Genomic DNA, 18,066 nt, shown 5'->3' on the forward strand with positions numbered 1-18,066 from the left:
TATTTGCGCCAGCATGCCGAGAAGTACCCGAAAGCGTGTGCGGCCCCATCTTCCAGTTCCCGTCGCTGCCTGGCATTAAGGCAATGGACCGCTACGGCATAAAAAATTGAATGACAGATAGAGGTGCCCCCCCCCTCCGAAAAAAATCACGCGAAATCCATTATCGTAAACGCTATGGATCTGCGGCAATGTTGCCTTCGACACGGCACCGTATTTCTACACCGCCCCATTTCTGAAGGAGTGGCGTGTGGTGCAGACTCTGCTCATCAACACCACCAAGGCGCGTCTGGATAAGCACGACGCCCATATCACGCGCGACAAGAAGCGCACAGGCGTCTTTAGTGACCAGCTTGCCCGCCAGACTAAGCCGCAGCACATTCTTGTGCTCAAGCGCGCTGATCTGTCGGAGGGGCGCAAGACCGACTGCAAGCGGTTCGACGAGCACCGTGGACGACCAGGCCGCCCGTCTTGACACTGAGAACAAGCTCCGCACGTCTCTGCTGGAGTGTATGAACCAGTACATCAAAAACTTGGAGGAAGAGGCGAAGAACGCCGCCCAGGAGGAGACTATGATCTCTGATGAGAAGAAGCATCTCATCGCGGAGCTCATGAACTGCGCCGGCAACTGGGTGTTGGACTCGCTGCACGAGCACTCGAACCGCAAGAAGGTGGAGACCAACCGTCTGCTCAAGCAGGCCGTGAGCGCTGCCGACTTGCAGAAGCTGGTGCAGCATTTTACGCACCGCGTCATCGACCTGGAGGAGCGTATCATGCGCCAGAAGCAGCATATCCTCAACGGCGAGCACAACGCGGAGATGCTCAAGTCCTCAGATCAATGGTACTGTGAGCCGCATGTTTGCCAGCGAAAAGGTAGAGAAACGCGAGATCGGGGCCCGAGTCGAGGACGTGTACAGCGTGTCCAAGCCGCAGGAGAAGGACGAGGACATGTTGATGACGTCGCAGATCCGCAGTATGTTGCAGCATCTTGTCGAGGCCTTCAAAATACCGATCAACCGTCTTTTGAAGGAGGACGAGAGTCTACAACACGCGTCTACGCGGTTGGAGGGCGAGATCGACTCGATCAACGCCTTCATGGAGCGTATGGTGAGCGAGGAGAGCGCTCTGGGCGCCACTGAGAAGACCTCGCTGGCCCAGGAGTCGCAGGTGCACCGCTCCCAGGCGGATCTGATCGAGCAGCGTGCTCGCGCCAAATCGACAGCTACAAGCAAATGCACGCTGAGCACTTGAAGTGCCCGGTGGAGCTGGATAAGATCAATATTCGCTGCTCCAAGCGTTTGAAATCCATTCTGCCGCCTGAGGCTGAGCTAGAAACTGACGAAAAGCTCATCAAGAGCCGCAACGACTACGACCGCAAGGCGTGTGCCGAGTTCGTTCAGCGCTTCAAGGTGGCCCAGGAGATGAAGGAGGTGCGGGACGTATTCGACTGGCTCAAGATTGTTATTGAACGCGATATTAAGTGAATGGAGAAGTGACTAGACTTAACCGCAAGGAGCGTAAAAAAATCGAGAACCTCAAGGTCAAGGATAAGGAGATCAACTAAGACGAAAACACGCTGGAGCGTATTCCTGCACTCAAGGAGATTCAAAAGAAGATAGCTCGTCAGAACGGCCCGGCTTCCAAATGCAAGGACGGCGGCAATAAGGCTAAGTTGGCTGACGCTGTACACCCGTCGGAGCAGTGGATTGTGAAGATGCTTAAGTTCAAGAAGAACATCTCGGTGATCGACTCCAGACTACTCAAGGACATCAGCGTGACCGTCGTCTCGGCTGTGAGCGAGGAGGACGTGGTGAATGCCACGCCGGCAGAGGAAGTGACGGCCGAGAAGGAGGTGGTGGCTGCAGCCTCGACCGAGGAAGTGTTATAATAGTTTCAATATCCTGTCCAACACATCGATCTCCTCTCTTACTATATTTAAACCTTCCTATTATTATGCATGTTTGTATAGTATCATCCGGGTCGTGATAGTCACATTTGTCGCTCGTTTGGTTTGCAGTAGATCGGGCAAATGGTAGACTTGATACGTCTCAGTGGGGTTATTATAGAGTATGATTGGATCTGCAGTAAGATCTAAGTCGTTGACGACAAAGAAAGACGGACCATGCCTCCACGCCGTTCCTCATCTTGTAGTCATCGTCGGCTGCAGCGACGACCATGATGCAGCCAAGGCCAGCTAAAGGTTTAACTGTCGATGGCAACTCGGTTCGATTAGCTTCACCCAAAATTCGGTTCGAATTGCCATCGGCAGTTGAGCCTTTAAAACCAGCGCGGTTCACACGTGGACAATGCTTCCCTACAATACATGAGCATTAAATGCGCAAAAGTTGTTCTTCAGCGGTTGAAAAAAGCGACGTTCTTTCCGTTCTAAGTTACAACAACACATATAGGGATCGTACAGTGTAAGTGCCATTGCCAGTGTAGTTGCAATTGTATGACACTGAGCATTCTCAGTGAACGTAGTGTTTTTTATCGCTTGTGTTGGTGTAAAGCTCCTTCACATCTTGCATGTGTTCGTGTCTAAAGCGATACACTGCCATACAGATGGTGCGTGCAATCCGCCACTATTTGGTGCATCTATGCCCCACCCCCCATCGGTGAATTATTCATACACTTGCGTGTGTACAGTCACTGTATTAGTGTTTAGGTCTGCTCCTCCGCCTGATCCAGTCAGTGTCGCAGGTCGACCAATATTGACCAATCAGGGCGCGAGTTAATTGTGTGACGTTTTTGCCATTTTTGTAATTTTGGCATAGTTGGGTCGAGTTAGAAAGTTAGGTGCAAGCGACAGGATAGGAGGAAACTGTATTAAAAAGGCCGAGAGTAGCCATGCGAACAGGAAGTGAAAAGCAGAAACTCGTGTTCCTCGTCCATCGGAGAGAGTAACCTGAAAGTTGGGGGGGGGAGTTCTATATCCACATCTTCTTCATCAGAGGTCATTTGTTGTACCCTCGCTCTGGAATGATACACATGTCGCGTGGAAAGCATATGTCGCCATCACCGATATCGTGGTTGACTGGATAACGGCCTTCCCCAAAACATTGAAGTAAGAATTCAGAGAATTCTGCTAACTCAGCCGCACGGGTCGCGTCTGGGGCGGTGCGGACACGCATGTTCTCAGACAGCCGCACTTGATGCAAATGCGCCCATAGCGGCGAAGACTTGAAGCAAGCTTGAATTGTCTCCGCACGCGTAGCATCCTTCAGTACACGTAGAATTAGGCGGTGAGCCCCGCTGAGCACCATTACCTTTCCGCCGAACGGCTCCAGCTCGCTCTTCATAATATCCCGAAGCGACCTGTCAACAGCCTCAAAGCAAGCTCATTCATCATCGGCGCTTCATCCCAAATGATCCAACTCGCGCTACGAATCAATTCGGCCTTTTGGCTCTGCCATGAAAGGCTGCACGTCGACGTCTCTGTAAGGTTGAGGGGAATCCGAAACGTCGAATGAGCGGTATGGCCTCCAGTTAGCTGAGTGGCTGCAATCCCACTCGATGCAACCGTGAATACAACCTTACGTTGCATCCGAACGTAAGCGAGTATTTGCTCGAGTAGAAACGACTTTCCTGTTACACCCGGACCATCCAAAAAGAATAGCTTCTCCCCTTCAACCGGTCTGCTCACAGCAGCGATAACTTGGTCAAAAATATCCCTATGGTTGCTGTTCAAGTGGTCCGCCTGCTCATCAACATGCTCCAGTTCGTTTTAAAGGTACGCGTCAATATCTTGCTGGATAACATCTACAGACGCTATAACCTCGTCGTCTACTTGAGCATATACATCGTTGTAATCGGCTAACAGAGGAAGGTCGTACGTGTCGAGGGACTTTTGGTTCGAAGCCAAGTAATCAGCCAGATTCTTCAACGCCCTGTACCCCGCCATTCGAAGACGTGCCTCCTCCTCGCGTACATTATGCGGGTCCGCGTCTTTTTCCCCAATGCTTCGTGCGTAATCCTCTGTATCCTTCCTGAATCTGTCCTGATCTTTGGCATTACCAAACATCAGTAAACCAAAATGATGCCGAAGTGTTGGCGTATCTGGTATGGCATCTTGACCTCGGCGGCTTCGCGTAAGCAATCTATCCACTCGTCGTCATTTTCCAAAATAACCCAAGCGCCAAAGCTGCTTGCTGATATGTAGGATGCTCAGTACCAAGGGCTTGGGCGAGCTTCAGTTACACAGGAAAAGTCGCAAGTAGAAGTATATCAGGTCCTGCAGAGAAACGTGTCTCAAGCGGCCCAGAGAAGCAACGTACTTCTTTTACGACTCCCACGTCTTGTGTTGCGTCCACCTATACTTCCGCGGTACATCCTTGTACAGTAGATTGGTCATAGCTTCTGGGCTACGCGCGCACAGCTTGAAAAGCGCCGTCTGTATGGATCTGTCCCCGCGATTAATCAAGTTGTGGAGCTGGGGGGTCGTCGCTTGGTCGCGACAAACATCCATCCCCATTCCTTACAAATGGATAGGTAACGATACAACAGAATGTGTTGATCCTTGTGTTGGATGCATGATAGCCGCATGCAAGCTTTTACCGGAGAAATATACATCCCCAGAAGATACTGAAGAATTTCGTTCGCCCAATCTCCTCGCCTTCAATCGTGATTGTCGTCATGTCTGAGCCCTTGTAGACGTACTTGTAAATGTATATGATGGTCTTGTTCGTTGTACAAACCTCGACGTTGATGTGGCAGTTGTACTTCTGCGACAGGAACGGATTGTACGGGACTACCCATTAATTGATGGTCGCGTTGTCCCATACTTTCCCCTTATGGCACAAAATTCCATCCGGACGGCGACTACGCTTGTATCTGGGGTATTTGTCGGGGGTCATCACCGTTTCGTCCGCGAGCGCCTTTGAAAACTTCTTGGAACACCTTACGTTCTTCATACACGGGCGGTTCGGGTTCTGTTGACTACAGGGTTTCCATGCAGCATATTGGAAATCACCGTATCATAGAGCTCGTGGTATTTTTCTTTATCCAGGAGCTCCGCGGACACCAGCTTTTCGACGTCTTCCTTGAGAGTGGCTTGTCCTCCGGACGCAGGATAAGCAGTATGTGGGCGTGGGGAAGATCACGCTTCTAATATTCCACTACATGGACTCGAGTGGCTTGAATCCCCAGCACGCCCTCATTGAGATCCTTGCTAAGAGCTTTTAGTTTCTCCATGAACACGCGGGTCGCAATGTCCGGTCGGCCGGATGCCTTCTCTCCACGGCGTAAGCTTTTCTTGATCTCAGGGGAGTTCGGGTTGCATGTCATCGTAATGAACAGGTTCGGTGCGCCTGTTTCACGAACGATAGCCATGGCATCCAAGAAGCGTTGGTACCTATAGCGGGTACCACCTGTAAACTTTGGAGGTATGATTATCTTGCGTCCAATCTCACCCGCATCTGGCTCCGCCGACTCCTGCTCCGTATTATTCCCACGCCGAGGTCTACGTATGGCCGCCTCGTCGTCAGCCGCCATCCTGTGGATTTCAACAGACTCGCCACGCAACGCGTTGTGCGTCCCTGAAGGGTTTCCAATCGATACTAAAGTTGATTTTTCTTGATGAAGCGCAGGCGCTCTTGTTCGCATTTGGCCCATTGGTCAACGCAGTATTGCTGAGTCAGTCGCCCACAGCGCAGGATGAGAGAGCTGCTAATCGTCCGGTCGTAAAGCAGATACGCCTCATATTCCCGAACGGACATGGTTAAGGGGTCATTATGACGATCGACGGGATTACCAACGTACGGGATATCGTAAGTCCATCCATTCTCCCCGTACGGAAAGAGTAGAGGGTACTGCAGCGGTTCGTAGGTAAAGCTCGTCTCAAAGATGCGCTTGAAACCTCCTCCTGTTGTGTGTAGGATAGTACAGCGACGGACAGATTGTAACAGCCGCCAAATTAACTGTCAGTGCCAAAAAAGAGCAATAAACAAGGATGGGAGGAGCTTGCACACGTGCATAAAAGAACAGCCTATACATAGGGTTTTAGCAAATCAGGTATCTTAATTCAACGCAATCAAACATATTCTTACAAATGGTAGGATCAATTATTTATGCAAATCTTGCTGGTAAATGTTTTATACAATCAGTGCTGAATATTGTAAATGCCCGATCTATCATGTGCCGACGTGGACAGGTCTTTTCTAGTATTAAAACCTCAAACCATTCGTGGCAGTTACATTCTGTCCGTCGCTGTATACCGATGGTCAGCCGCGTTTGTGTCGATCACAACGGCCGTCACCTCTGATGCCGCTGTGGTGTTATGGGTACCCGGGTTCGCATTCCGTGTTACATACAGACTCAGCTTAAGGTGATCCCCCTCCGAAAGAAAATTACTCAAGACTAACGACGGATCATGGTCGTCAACGTCCTCACCTGCCGCTCGTGCTCTCTGATGCCTGCTGCATGCGCCTCCCAACCACGCTGTATCCAAAACCTACGCGCGTTGATAAATTGTTGTGAGAACGATTTGTGCGCCACCATCACCTGGTCAATCGTTTCCATAACGGCGCGATCGAGACCTTGTGGCATGTACATACGGCTTCTCACACGTTCTTCCATGTCTGGGTCGTTAAAGTAAACTTGGGCATACATGGAGCGGCCGAATGTTGGAGGTAGTAACGATCCCATGCGGTGGCATACTGACCCTTGTAGACGAAAGTTGTAGACACTATTCCGTGTCACGCTTTTGTCGACGTTGAGAGGTCGAGACCGCGAAGCTCCGATGGACGTAAATGCGAATACATTGTTGTAGGCTCGGATTGACCGCGTGAAGGTTGGGTTTTCATAACGTGCTAGTAGAGCATCAGGTGCTGTTCACGAAGATGGAACGAACACCAGTCCTTTACGACAGCAGCATCCGTTTGTAGCTTTGGGAAAATTCCAAGCGTTACAGTAGCGACAAACCCGTTCCTTCTCCCGTTTGTCATCCATGTAACGCGTGAAGTAGTGACATCCCCCGAAAATGCTAGAAGGGTCAAACCTTTCGTGGAGAGCGAGTCCCTTCTCGTACTGGCGAGACCGCCTTAGAAACCGCTCTTATTCCTTTCGCTGCGCCCTTTGTTCATCCGTCATGGCTTACCTCCGTGCTCTAAGCGCGGCAGGGTCTCGGGTGCGCTGTTCTTGCCGCTGCTCCTCCGACATGCATCGTCTGTGATCTCTTTGCGCTGCTGTATCTCGCTCGCGCTCTGCTTGTCGGTGTTTGTCAGACATGCCATCTCTGTACTCTCGCCGTCTTGAAACATCTCGCTCACGCTGTGCTTGTCGCTGCTCATCGCGCATGTCTCCTCTGTTCTCTCGCCGTGCAGATGCATCCCGCGCGCTCTACTTGTCGCTGATATGTGCTCTATGTGCTCCCTCCGTGATGCTGTATTCTAGTTGCGCTCGGCTTGACGCTGCTCATCGGTCATGCGTGCCCTGCGTTCCTCATGTGTCGCCGCATCGCGAATCTTAGCATCTAGGCGATCTACATCGGTAGTTGTGGCTCTATGACTGGCTTGTGCGCTTCGAAGGTATTCTTGATAAATTTCAAACACGTCTGGTGGCATTCTACCGCGCCGGCCCTTGCTCGGACGGCGTCTTGACCACGATCTCGGGTAACCTGAGAGTCGGCTCTGTTAGCTCTACGAGTTCTTTTCCTTTCCGCGTCCTTCGCTCGTGCCCGTTAGTTTTGCGATCTTGACATAGCAGCTCGCCTGGCTCGGGCTTTTTCTGCAGCGCGCGCACGTTTAGACGCAGCTCTAACATCAGCTGCATTCCCTCATGCTCCAATTTGGAAACCGCGGGCATTGTCGACAGGGTATTTGCGATGCGAGTTCTCCTCAAAACGACGTTGATGCACAACGGGGTCATCTTCTTCTGGCTTCTCATCACGCGCAGCAGCTACACCAGGTACGCGGAGCTGTTCGGATTCCGTTTGTGCTGGTGCTTCACCTATCTCGAGCTGCTCCAGCTCTTCGATTTCCTTGGGGTAGCGCGCTTCCGCTTCACGAAGCCTTTTTTTGCGGAGTTGTCTTTCCTTACGCGACGCTTCGTGGGATTGGGATGCGCTCTCACGCCGGGCGCGTTGTACACGCCCATCTAGTTCCTCGCGAGTAGTTTTAATCGTTAGACACAATTAGCCGAGTTAAATCGGCGTCAAGGCCCGCTACACAATTGTTTGGGAACCTTTTTCTTTTGCTCGGGGGTCTTGCCATGTCCTCGTATCTCGAACTGGTCTGTCGCCTGATTTAGATGGAACATAATTTCATGGGCGGTCAGACTCGAAAGTCTAAGTGAACTGGGAAATTTTCTACAGCTATTTCAATAATATAAGCACCAGAACATGGACACGGTAGCTTAAGCAACGTGGTATTCGAATAGAACCCCGAACTTTCCTTTTCAGTACTAATCAGAAGACCTCTGTGAATATAGCACACCACTGTCATTTCCATCCCGGCTCCTCGAAATACAAATAACCTAGGGGTATCGTCACTCCAGGGAGCTTGTTGGTCCAGTCAGCTTTTGTTTAGGCTCCTTCCTTGGCCGACGTGTTACAGCCCTCAGCTCACGTTCCGCGGGTCCAAATCACCTGGCACCGCTTGGGGACCAAACAGCTGTTTATGGTAACTCAGACACCGTCTCGCGCTGTTGCCTCTTGGGTACGTCAAACCTGTTGCCTCAGTCCTGTTGAGTGGTTGCCCAGGTCTGTTTGATACCGTCCAGCCATTCAGGTCATGTCAGTGTTAATGCACATGATGTCCAAAAAACAATCCAGTTCCTCACGGGACTCACACAGCTCCGAAAACGCTCTAACACTGTCTATTCGGATGCTATGATATTTAAGTGTACATGCGCGGGGCTCACTCATGCTTTTAAAGTGTTTTTTTGTCTTGATCTCTTGTTCTTGAGCTGTCCTTGCACTTGGTCTTGGGCTCCTTGCTCTTGTGAGACCGACTGCAGCATTCCTTTTCGTCCCGCCAGAAATGCTCTCGCAAAGTGTGTTTTGATGTGAGAGCTCACACTTTAAGAGCACCTCTGTATTGCGGGACCGTAACGACTCTTCCGCATGTGGCTGCAACTTCGGTTTGGCCAATTGGCAGCACGCGCCACTCGCTTTTGGAGCGTGAACACTCGCGGTGGGTCTAGGACCCCTAGGCGCGTGCATTGTGGTAGACGCTCCCTGTCACACCCACCCCAACCGGATTACTATCGCTACCAACTGCCATATCACTTTGGTGTCTCGGGGCAAGCCTCAAACTGTATCCTGAGAGGTCTCTCTTGGATATATGGTAGGGCAAGGAGCTCCACGCCCGTACATACATGCATATACATCTAAAACTACCCTGCTCATATTTTACAGCAGCGCACCTTGTCCTCGTCGCACTGTCGCTCCGAAATCCAATTTTGTGTTTTGAATTAAAAATGAGTCGGAAAATATTGCCAATCAGGGCTCGCGCTAATTTTGTGGCGTTATTGCCAGTTTTGAAATTTTGGCATAGACAGGTCGAGTCAGAAAGATAGGCGCGGTCGGAAAGAAGGGAGGAAAATGTATTAGACAGGCCGAGTGTAGCCATACAAAAAGGAGGTCAAAGCAGGAAGACAGGGAGTGCGACGGACTGATTGACAGACGGACAGGCTACTCGGTAAGGGGGCGGTAAATGGTGAAGCAGCCATCCTACAAACTGTACCAATCCGATTAAATACGAATTCGTGGCCGCAACAACAGCTGGTTGTAGATGTGAAGCAAGTGTGCACAAGGTAAAAACTGAAAGGATCACACGTACAAATCTGATTAACACACAAACTCCAAATCGATTTACCAGCACACTAGCAGCAAAGGGGCAGGCTCAACTCGCCCTTCTGCAGTCCGCAGAGATGCCCGAACCCTTCGCTGTCGCGTGGCGGTGCCTGCCCCTGCGTGCAATGCGGTCTCGCGAATGTCAAACGAATGTATTTAGCTGTGTGGTTTCTGGTGCACACAAATAGTAGCATTTCATTCTTTTCTGGAGAAAATTCATGGGATAAGAAGGAATCACGATGATCTCGCGCGCGTATAAAGCCATGCGAGTTTTCCTTTATACGTTTTCTGCTTTGAGAGGTGATTGCTCTTAATTTTAGAGACACTGGGTGCTTATACATCATTCAAGTCCCATTTTATTTATTTATTTTTTCCGCACCAAGATGACGACGAGTGTTCAATCTACAGCGGTCTCATCATGTCCCCAACCAAATAATATGACGATTGCGTGTGCGGAAAAATTAGAAGTGTAAGTTCACCTCATTTAATGCATACTGAAAACAAGCTGTAGAAGACCATGCTCGTTATTTTAAAAAAATCATGCAAATGGAGAGATGCGGGGTTGCGGCGCATCATACCCGCACGTGCACGTTAACGAGCCACATCTATTAAGGAGAACTACCCAAACTCTGAACTGTTGCCAGCTAAATCGAAAGTGCTGGGTTAGACATAGCTAGAGCCGGACCCACATTTCTGGGCCGACCTCCTCCGTCGGGTGATTGTAATATGGTGCGTCTTCTTTTCTTCCTGTTGCCGAGAATAGTGCGACCGCAACTGTCAACGTATTGAGTGATACGCAGCGCGTATAGCACATGTTTACAAGCGCTAAATACGAATTAGTAGTTACAGACGCACGTCTGTTTCTCAATGTCGACGAGCCATCCACCTGTTGGTTGGTCCTGCACCTCCATTCGTGCGTAATTAGCACCCATCTGAGCTGAAGCAGCTATACCTTCCTCCCTTCGCTTGTTTGGGGCTACGGAAACACGAGGATCGAGATATGCCTTGACTTGGATGATATCTGGCCACCCAGAACGCTCATTATCAGGGGTATCGGCCTCTACCGTCGTCCGTAAGCTTACTCGCACCAGCTCCGTCACCCTGCGCGTGAGCGTGTCGGAAATTATGACCCCGAACGCGAATGCTCGCGTGCTAGAAGACTTATCTTGGTAACACGCACTAAACTCGCGCCACAGTGTTCCTATCTTCAGCCTATGACGTAACGTGTAATCCCTTTTGAGTACGGCGTTGAAGATTTCTACGGGGTTGTTGGTGGTGGCGAAATCAGTTGGAGTAACATACGCCTGTCACGTACTAAACATCCCTTGCAGCCATTGCGCATCCATGTACTTTGAAAATAGAAACAGTCTCGGATCACTTCCTATTCCAGCAAAATTGCGTCCCACAGCACCAAATACGCTTGTTCAATTCTGACAAAGTGTAGATCGTATATATCTCGCAACACCTTCGCCGCTAGCAGCGAGGGAAATTACTTTGTTGCACTCTGAACCTTCTCCATCACATATGAAAAACATGAATAAACGAAAGCGGGTAAAATCTGAATGCAGCGCATTGTATTGAGCTTTAATTCCATCCGCCATCGCGTACTGTACAACGAGAGCTCTACCTGAAATCCAACAATAAAGCCGACGAAGAGACATTAAGGCAGCTTCGTAGATGGACTGTGTCTCCTGAGAGACGACAACTAGGTGGAAACGCCGAGAGCGGTCGGACATCCCGACCACGATAACCGGATAGCCCACGCGGTTGGTTTTATACGTAGCGTCGACATACAGCACGAAACTGTCGGGTGGCAGCATCATCTGAAGCATCAGAGCTTTAGCTGTAAGGCCAGTAATAAACGGCTTCTCGTCTGAGCCGTTTCCAGCATCTAGGTTTTCATCGTAGTCGTAATTCCACCCAAACGTAAAAGGCTGCGTCATTTGCTTAGATCCGTGGAAGGCGTGGGACTGAATCCACGCCGTCAGTTCCTTCAAGCGGTCGTGATTTTCCAAATAGGTCCTTGAATAGTGATTAACAATATTCTGAATGGACGTAAGTGACGGCAGGTCCTCTAGCAAGGTTTCAAACTTTCGCAAGCGTGCAAGCCGAATGCACATAGGTCGTAGTTGCTGGTCTGTCATCTCACGACAGAAACGCTTTTGCGTCAAGGTCAGCTTCTTTGGTTTAAGAGGCTCAGGCGTAGTAAGATGATCGCAAAAATCGTAAATATGCGCAATCTTTGACTCTATGCACGTCACCACCTTCCCCCTCCAAAACAACTTCGCCGCGATGGCCTCGCCGGCCTCAGCACACGCGTCACAACTGAATTCTAGCTGCCTGTAACGCATTTTGTGATAGGATTCTGTGCATATACTGCAGGCTATAGTGCTGCTCTTGCTGATGTCAAAGGCCTTCAGGCCATCGAGCAGCGCGCTCGTGTCGGCCTCATTGACGTGTAGTGCAAGTTCTCGCCAAGGTATGCGCCTCATCATGTTTCCTCGCGTCGATTTGGGAGCAATTGGCGCCGTCTCGCAGTCCACACTCTGAGCGTATGACAAGTGCCGTGAGCGAGTGCTGGTTAGCTAAAATGAAAGTTGTTTTGGTAGCATGCAGGGACTGCTTGTTGGCTAAAATAAAAGTGGTTTTAGTAGCATGCAGCGATTGCCGGCTGGCTAAAATAAAAGTAGTTTTGGTAGCATGCAGCGACTGCTGGCTGGCTAAAATAAAAGTGGTTTTGGTACCATGTAGCGCTCGTTGGTTAAAATTTATTTTGTGAGTGTCGTCCCATAAACTAGGTTTGACTGGTTGAAAAATTTGATTTTGTTACGGACTTGTCGCCTTGTAGACGACGTAGCTGGCAGAAGACATGTCCACCTCGTCCGATGCAAACCTGCTCAGTATCTGCATCAGCAGCTTCTTGGGGAAACTTCTCGGCTCGGTGGGCGCGCTCATGGCTATCTCATCTGGTACTTGGCACTTGTGACGGCCACAATTATTTTCCTCAGCACTACCGCTGCATGATGGCTCCCTCAATACTGTTAAAGAGGTGACGTATTTTGGAAAAGTCAGATGCGGACAGTTGGTTGCTCTGCTGACACCCCAGAAGGTACTTGTTCTGATGCACAATGCCATCTGTGTCCTTAAGTGGTTGAAAATCCAGACGACATTTTTCGAAACAAGGGTTGATACCTGCCGGGTCAGCTTGGTTCGCGTCAGACAAGTCAGACTTCTTGGCGCCATTAGCACCGTCCTCGGTAGCACGAATACTCCGAGTTATGAGCATCCATTTCCAGGACGACAAAATTCATAATTGAGAGGAATTTCAGAAGCTTCATCGGGGGGGGGGGCTGGGTTCTCTTGGTGCTTGTGAATTGAATACCGCATCGCCCCTGTCCTAAGAGAACGCACATGTTCGACGTTTACGTGTAAGATTACAAGCAAATATCACAATTAGTGCTAAAAAGTCAAATTACTCCAAGCAGATCCAGTTGAATGTTCCGTTCGTATACGATCTGCCTCCATTAATTCTAAAGTGATCCGCTGTTGAGAGCAGTTAATAGCATTTTTGTTGAACAGCTCTAGGTTGTCGCTCTTTGTATTGCCTCTTTCTCAATCCCCATCAGACTGGCCTATAATTAGCTCGCGGAAGGACACATTAACGTACGGCTCTAAGAAAGAGCTTAAAAGCATATTGTCCTCCATTTCACTTCAATAAGAGAAAGAGTAAAGCTCAATTTCGCAACTGCATTTTAATTTAGCATATTTTAAGGTTTTTATTTTGACAAAAGCTTGAGTTTCTCTACTTTTTAGCCGGAATGGCCAGTGTAATGTCAAGAGCCTCGAGCAGGTCCTCATCACTAAAAAGGGTTTCCACGAAGATGTCTAGTTGTGAAGAGAACACTTTATAATCGATACTTGTATTATATATGCCAACATCATAAAACAATCGCCACTTGCCATTGGTCCTAGAGACGGCTCCTCCAGTAGGATATCCGCTTTTAGTCTCGCTAGTAGGAACCTCGAAGCTAAGAACCTCCGCAATAGTTGGTGATAAAACGGTAGCGGTAGCATCAGAAGAATATCGAGGGAGTTTCTTCGATCGGTACCGAACTGCTGCTTGCTGGATACGGATTATCCCCCCCCCCCAGTGAAGCAAGTTTAAGCTTCGTTGGTGTCAGCTTCCTTGTATTTCCGGGCGTTTTAGCATCTCCTGTGCTTGATACGTCAGCCATCCTCGTTCTCACACTTTTGTATGCAGTCGACGAGCCATGTTCTTCCTGGCCATGTTTTTTGCGCTCGTCAGCACGCTTCCTTTTCGCGCGTATACTCTGCGCATGGCTTATTATTTGACGTTCTGCCATCGTACCGACATGATTTGCAATTATTTTTCATGATCCGTAGCGGTATCTCTCCAGTCCGGCGCAGTATCGTTCGTGTTCGTCGCTACTCCATGGCCCCCGTTTCTTCGGAGTGGGGGCAGGTAGTTTTGCTGGTCCCGGTTCAGCTCTCACCATTGTTGAATATTCCAGGAGCTTCGGTAAGCTTGACGATGTTAGGCTGAAAGGTGCTGGTGTTCGTGTGGGAGGGCCATTTTTCCTAGGTGTCGACTGAGGCCTTGGAACTCAGACTGCTGTCTGGCCAGTACCTGGAGAAGACCTTCAACGATCTGCGGCGTGGTGGTCTCTTCCATCACTATTTGCAGTTCTTTTGGAAAAATTTCGGCTCGAGGGTCGATTTCTTGGACAAGGCGAAGCTTAATCTCTATAAGTGCTACAATGTAATAGCAGAGGAAGCATATTCACTCGATGGTAAATTGGAAAGTGATTTAAGGTTAGCTATCCTTGCTACAGACAATATGATCCTACAAGTTAAAGTTTAACTTTATAAGCTAATCAAAATGCAGAACGTCATTTCTTCCACCAATCACCTTAATGGAAACGTGCCTGTTAGCCAATCATCGTTTAGGCTGCGTGCCTCCTCGTACGCAACACGCTAGGTGCAGGAGCCTTGACGTAAAATACGTCACATCGAGTCATCGTCTCCACAGCTTCTAAAACGCTTAACAATGGTTGCTCTACTTTTATCCAGTCTCCACCGTGTCCTAGGACCCAAGTGTACTGCTTGGACTGCATCATGACGTTGATTTCCTAGTCAACAACATGCCAAGTGAGTCGGGGTTTTGTACATATTTGCATTTCGATGGCTACGTTCATTCAAAACGGCACATTGTTCCTTTTTGAATCCACTTCAACAATGTACTACTGCTGACGACGCGGTAGTTTTTTTTTTCGTAGCTTACAGCATAATCGGTTACCTGTTGATAGCGGATAACTTAACCTCGGTTAATCGGATCCGGTCAATGTAAAGCAGTGATCTAAATTTGACACACCACTGCACATGTTGACCTATTTAATAGGTTTCGTACACGCATAACTGCATCCGAGTGAGCTCCAAGAGTGTTATCAGCGTCATCTTACCCGTCGAAAATGTATGGCATCCCGTACTACGAACGGGTCAGCTTGATACCAACAAAATTATAGTTTAGTCAATATCAAGACGTTTCCTTGCCCCACTTTACAGCCGTAATGTAAGTCACCGATAGTTGAGTTTTACCCGCTGTGACGGTCGGTAGTATCCTACCACCTGTTAATATGTAAAGCTTAGCTAGGCGCTGCAGCATTCCTAATGGAATGGCGTGCTTGAACTTGGCCTCGTATGGAGTAATCAATACGGAAATCCTGGACTACCAGGATGGCAGGTAAGAACAAAGGAATCGATCAGTATCAAATAAGCACCTAGCGAGTAATACCCGTATTTCGTATTTAGAGAGCTGCACATTAACGTCGTTACAGTTGTTTTTGTGGCAACAATGTTGTCTCTATGCGAGTGAAAGAGAAACACTCTAGCATTTGCTCATATGAGATTCACCTAGATATTGACCAATCATATTCGTCTATCTTGAATTGAGGAAATCGCATGTAGAGAGATGCACCATTCCGAAGCCAACCAAGTCTAGCGGCAAAATTTGTGCCGGCAGTCGGTCATTTGCTATGACACGCACGAAGCCTCGCTTAGTGGGCAGACCACGTGTCGGTGGTAAGGGACGCCACCAGACCAAACACACGATCAGGAGCATCACGGTGCAGAAGAAGCTAGAAATTCTGTCGTTTTGGGAAAATGAAAATGCGTCATACAGTTGATCAGTTTTGGCACGATCTAAACCTGATTCTTACAGCTCAAAGCGCACTATGATTCTGCGCTGGTGACGGGAGGAGACAAAGCTACGGTCAGCACTGAAGAAGAATAAAGGTGGCTAGTAAGAGGTAAGGAGCTTAGGCGTAGGAACGGTTCTGAGTAAGGAGGTAGAATTAGAGATTGTGGAGTGGTTGAACTGCTTAAGAGAAGAGGGTGTACCAATATCGCCTCGAATGCTAGCGATTCAAGCGTCAGACTACCATGGAAGCTGGCATCAACGGGTTTAGAGCTTCAGATAAGTGGATTAAGGGCTTTAGACTTCGACGCCGCCTGAGTATGCGTGTACCTACTCGTCAAGGGCAAGTCAGGCCCTCGGATGCTGACAAGGTAAAGTAGCCTTTGCTATTAAAGGCGAGAAGAAGGCTCGTCAGTTGAGTATCAAGCACATTTTTAATGCAGACCAAACAGGTTCGTTTTCATTTTTATTTATAGTTGGTTTTATTAAAGCGATTTAAATTAACTTTTTTTAGCTGCTTGATTTGAATATTTGCCTGTGAAGAGAACGATCAGTAAACATGGAGCCAAAACCGTTTGGGTGAAGTGTGCTGATGCCTCTGAAGAAAGAGCTACAGTAATGCTGCTGGGGGACTCTGACCGGACTAAATACACCCCGTTCGTCATCTTCAAGATGAATCTATCCAAGATTAAGAAGCCTCATGACGAAAATATCGAAAAGCGCTTCGGATTTGGAGTTAGAACGTGGCCAGAGATCAAGCGCCTTCATCCAAATTGCAAATATACACGAATGCAAAGGTATGTGTTTTAAAAACGTTTTTACTAATAGTTGTGTTGATTCTAATAAAACAATTTAGACTGGTGGAATAGTTATCTATCGCTGAGGTTTCTAAAGTTCCACTATGGCGGCCGATCTTTCTAAGAGGAGCCGGTGCTCCTCCTCTGGGACGATTTTAGCGGTCATTGGACCGCAGAGGTTCTTGCCTATGCTGCTTCAATCAACGTCGTGTTGATGAAGGTGCCACCAAATGCTACGTCTGTCTGTCAATCGGCAGACGTAGCATGGAATTATCCTTTCAAAAGCGGGCTACGTAGGTGCTGGCTTGAGAATTTGCAAGAACAGCTGCAAAATCCAAGAGAAGAGGAATCAAAGTTCAAGCTAGCGCTGCCTGGACGTGCGAAGATGTGCCGATGGGTGTGCAGCATTTGGGAAGCTTTAAGCGCTGAAACCATCCAAAATGGGTACAAGAAGTGCGACTTGCGTCTCGACACCGACTGCCTTGCGGCTGCGTCTTTAATGGAGGAGTTGCAGCAACTATCGTTAGTAGGGTCAAGTATTGACGAAGATCATAATTTTGATGGATGGCTCACCGCAGAGGAGGATGGCAACGTGCGTGTTGATATAGCCGTCGTGTAAATACTGTACACTTTTTCTATAGTAATAAAGGCTCCTGTATAATTTGATTGTGTCTTTTGAATATGCATTTATCAAGGTTTGATTTGCTTTGTGAACCTTGGGTACATCTCTATGGTACATGTACAGACAACGACGGTGAAACTCAACCCCCCGTAGACATGCATTTTCAAGTCATTTTTAGAAAGGCCAACAAGGCAAAAAAACTCGACCCCTTTCGTGGTATCACCTGCGATTGGTCAAAATTAAACCGACCCAACAGTTTATTAAAGTAGAAAAAAAATTTAAACAAACACCTTAAAAAAGCAAAAACAGCGTGTGCTTCACTTTAGCGGAGCCACGACGGCTTTTGAGGGCCCAAATCTTGTAGGGTGGGGTGTCAAAATATATTGCTGTCTCGTCGACATTGTTGTAGGGTGGGGTGTCAAAATATATTGCTGTCTCGTCGACATCTTGTAGGGTGGGGTGTCAAAATATATTGCTGTCTCGTCGACACCCAAATCTTGTAGGGTGGGGTGTCAAAATATATTGCTGTCTCGTCGCCAAATCTTGTAAATTGGGTTGTCAAAATATATTGCTGTCTCGTCGACATTGGCGGATTGCTGGAAGTGAGAATGCTGTTTCCAAAACTCTATGGCAAAGTTCAAATGGA

General features: G+C 48.6%; 1 protein-coding gene across 1 annotated transcript; it reads left to right on the plus strand.

The window, feature by feature from the left end:
• Window positions 1-509: 509 nt before the first annotated feature.
• Window positions 510-1,422, plus strand: PITG_11211 (uncharacterized protein; the record flags this gene model as incomplete). The annotated part of the gene is made up of 4 exons (XM_002901926.1): window positions 510-823; window positions 864-1,157; window positions 1,220-1,249; window positions 1,353-1,422. The coding sequence occupies 4 exons, from the start codon at window positions 510-512 to the stop codon at window positions 1,420-1,422; spliced, it is 708 nt and encodes a 235-aa protein (XP_002901972.1).
• Window positions 1,423-18,066: the final 16,644 nt, after the last annotated feature.

Source organism: Phytophthora infestans, genomic scaffold (assembly GCF_000142945.1).
Source record: "Phytophthora infestans T30-4 supercont1.19 genomic scaffold, whole genome shotgun sequence".
NCBI lineage: Eukaryota > Oomycota > Peronosporomycetes > Peronosporales > Peronosporaceae > Phytophthora > Phytophthora infestans.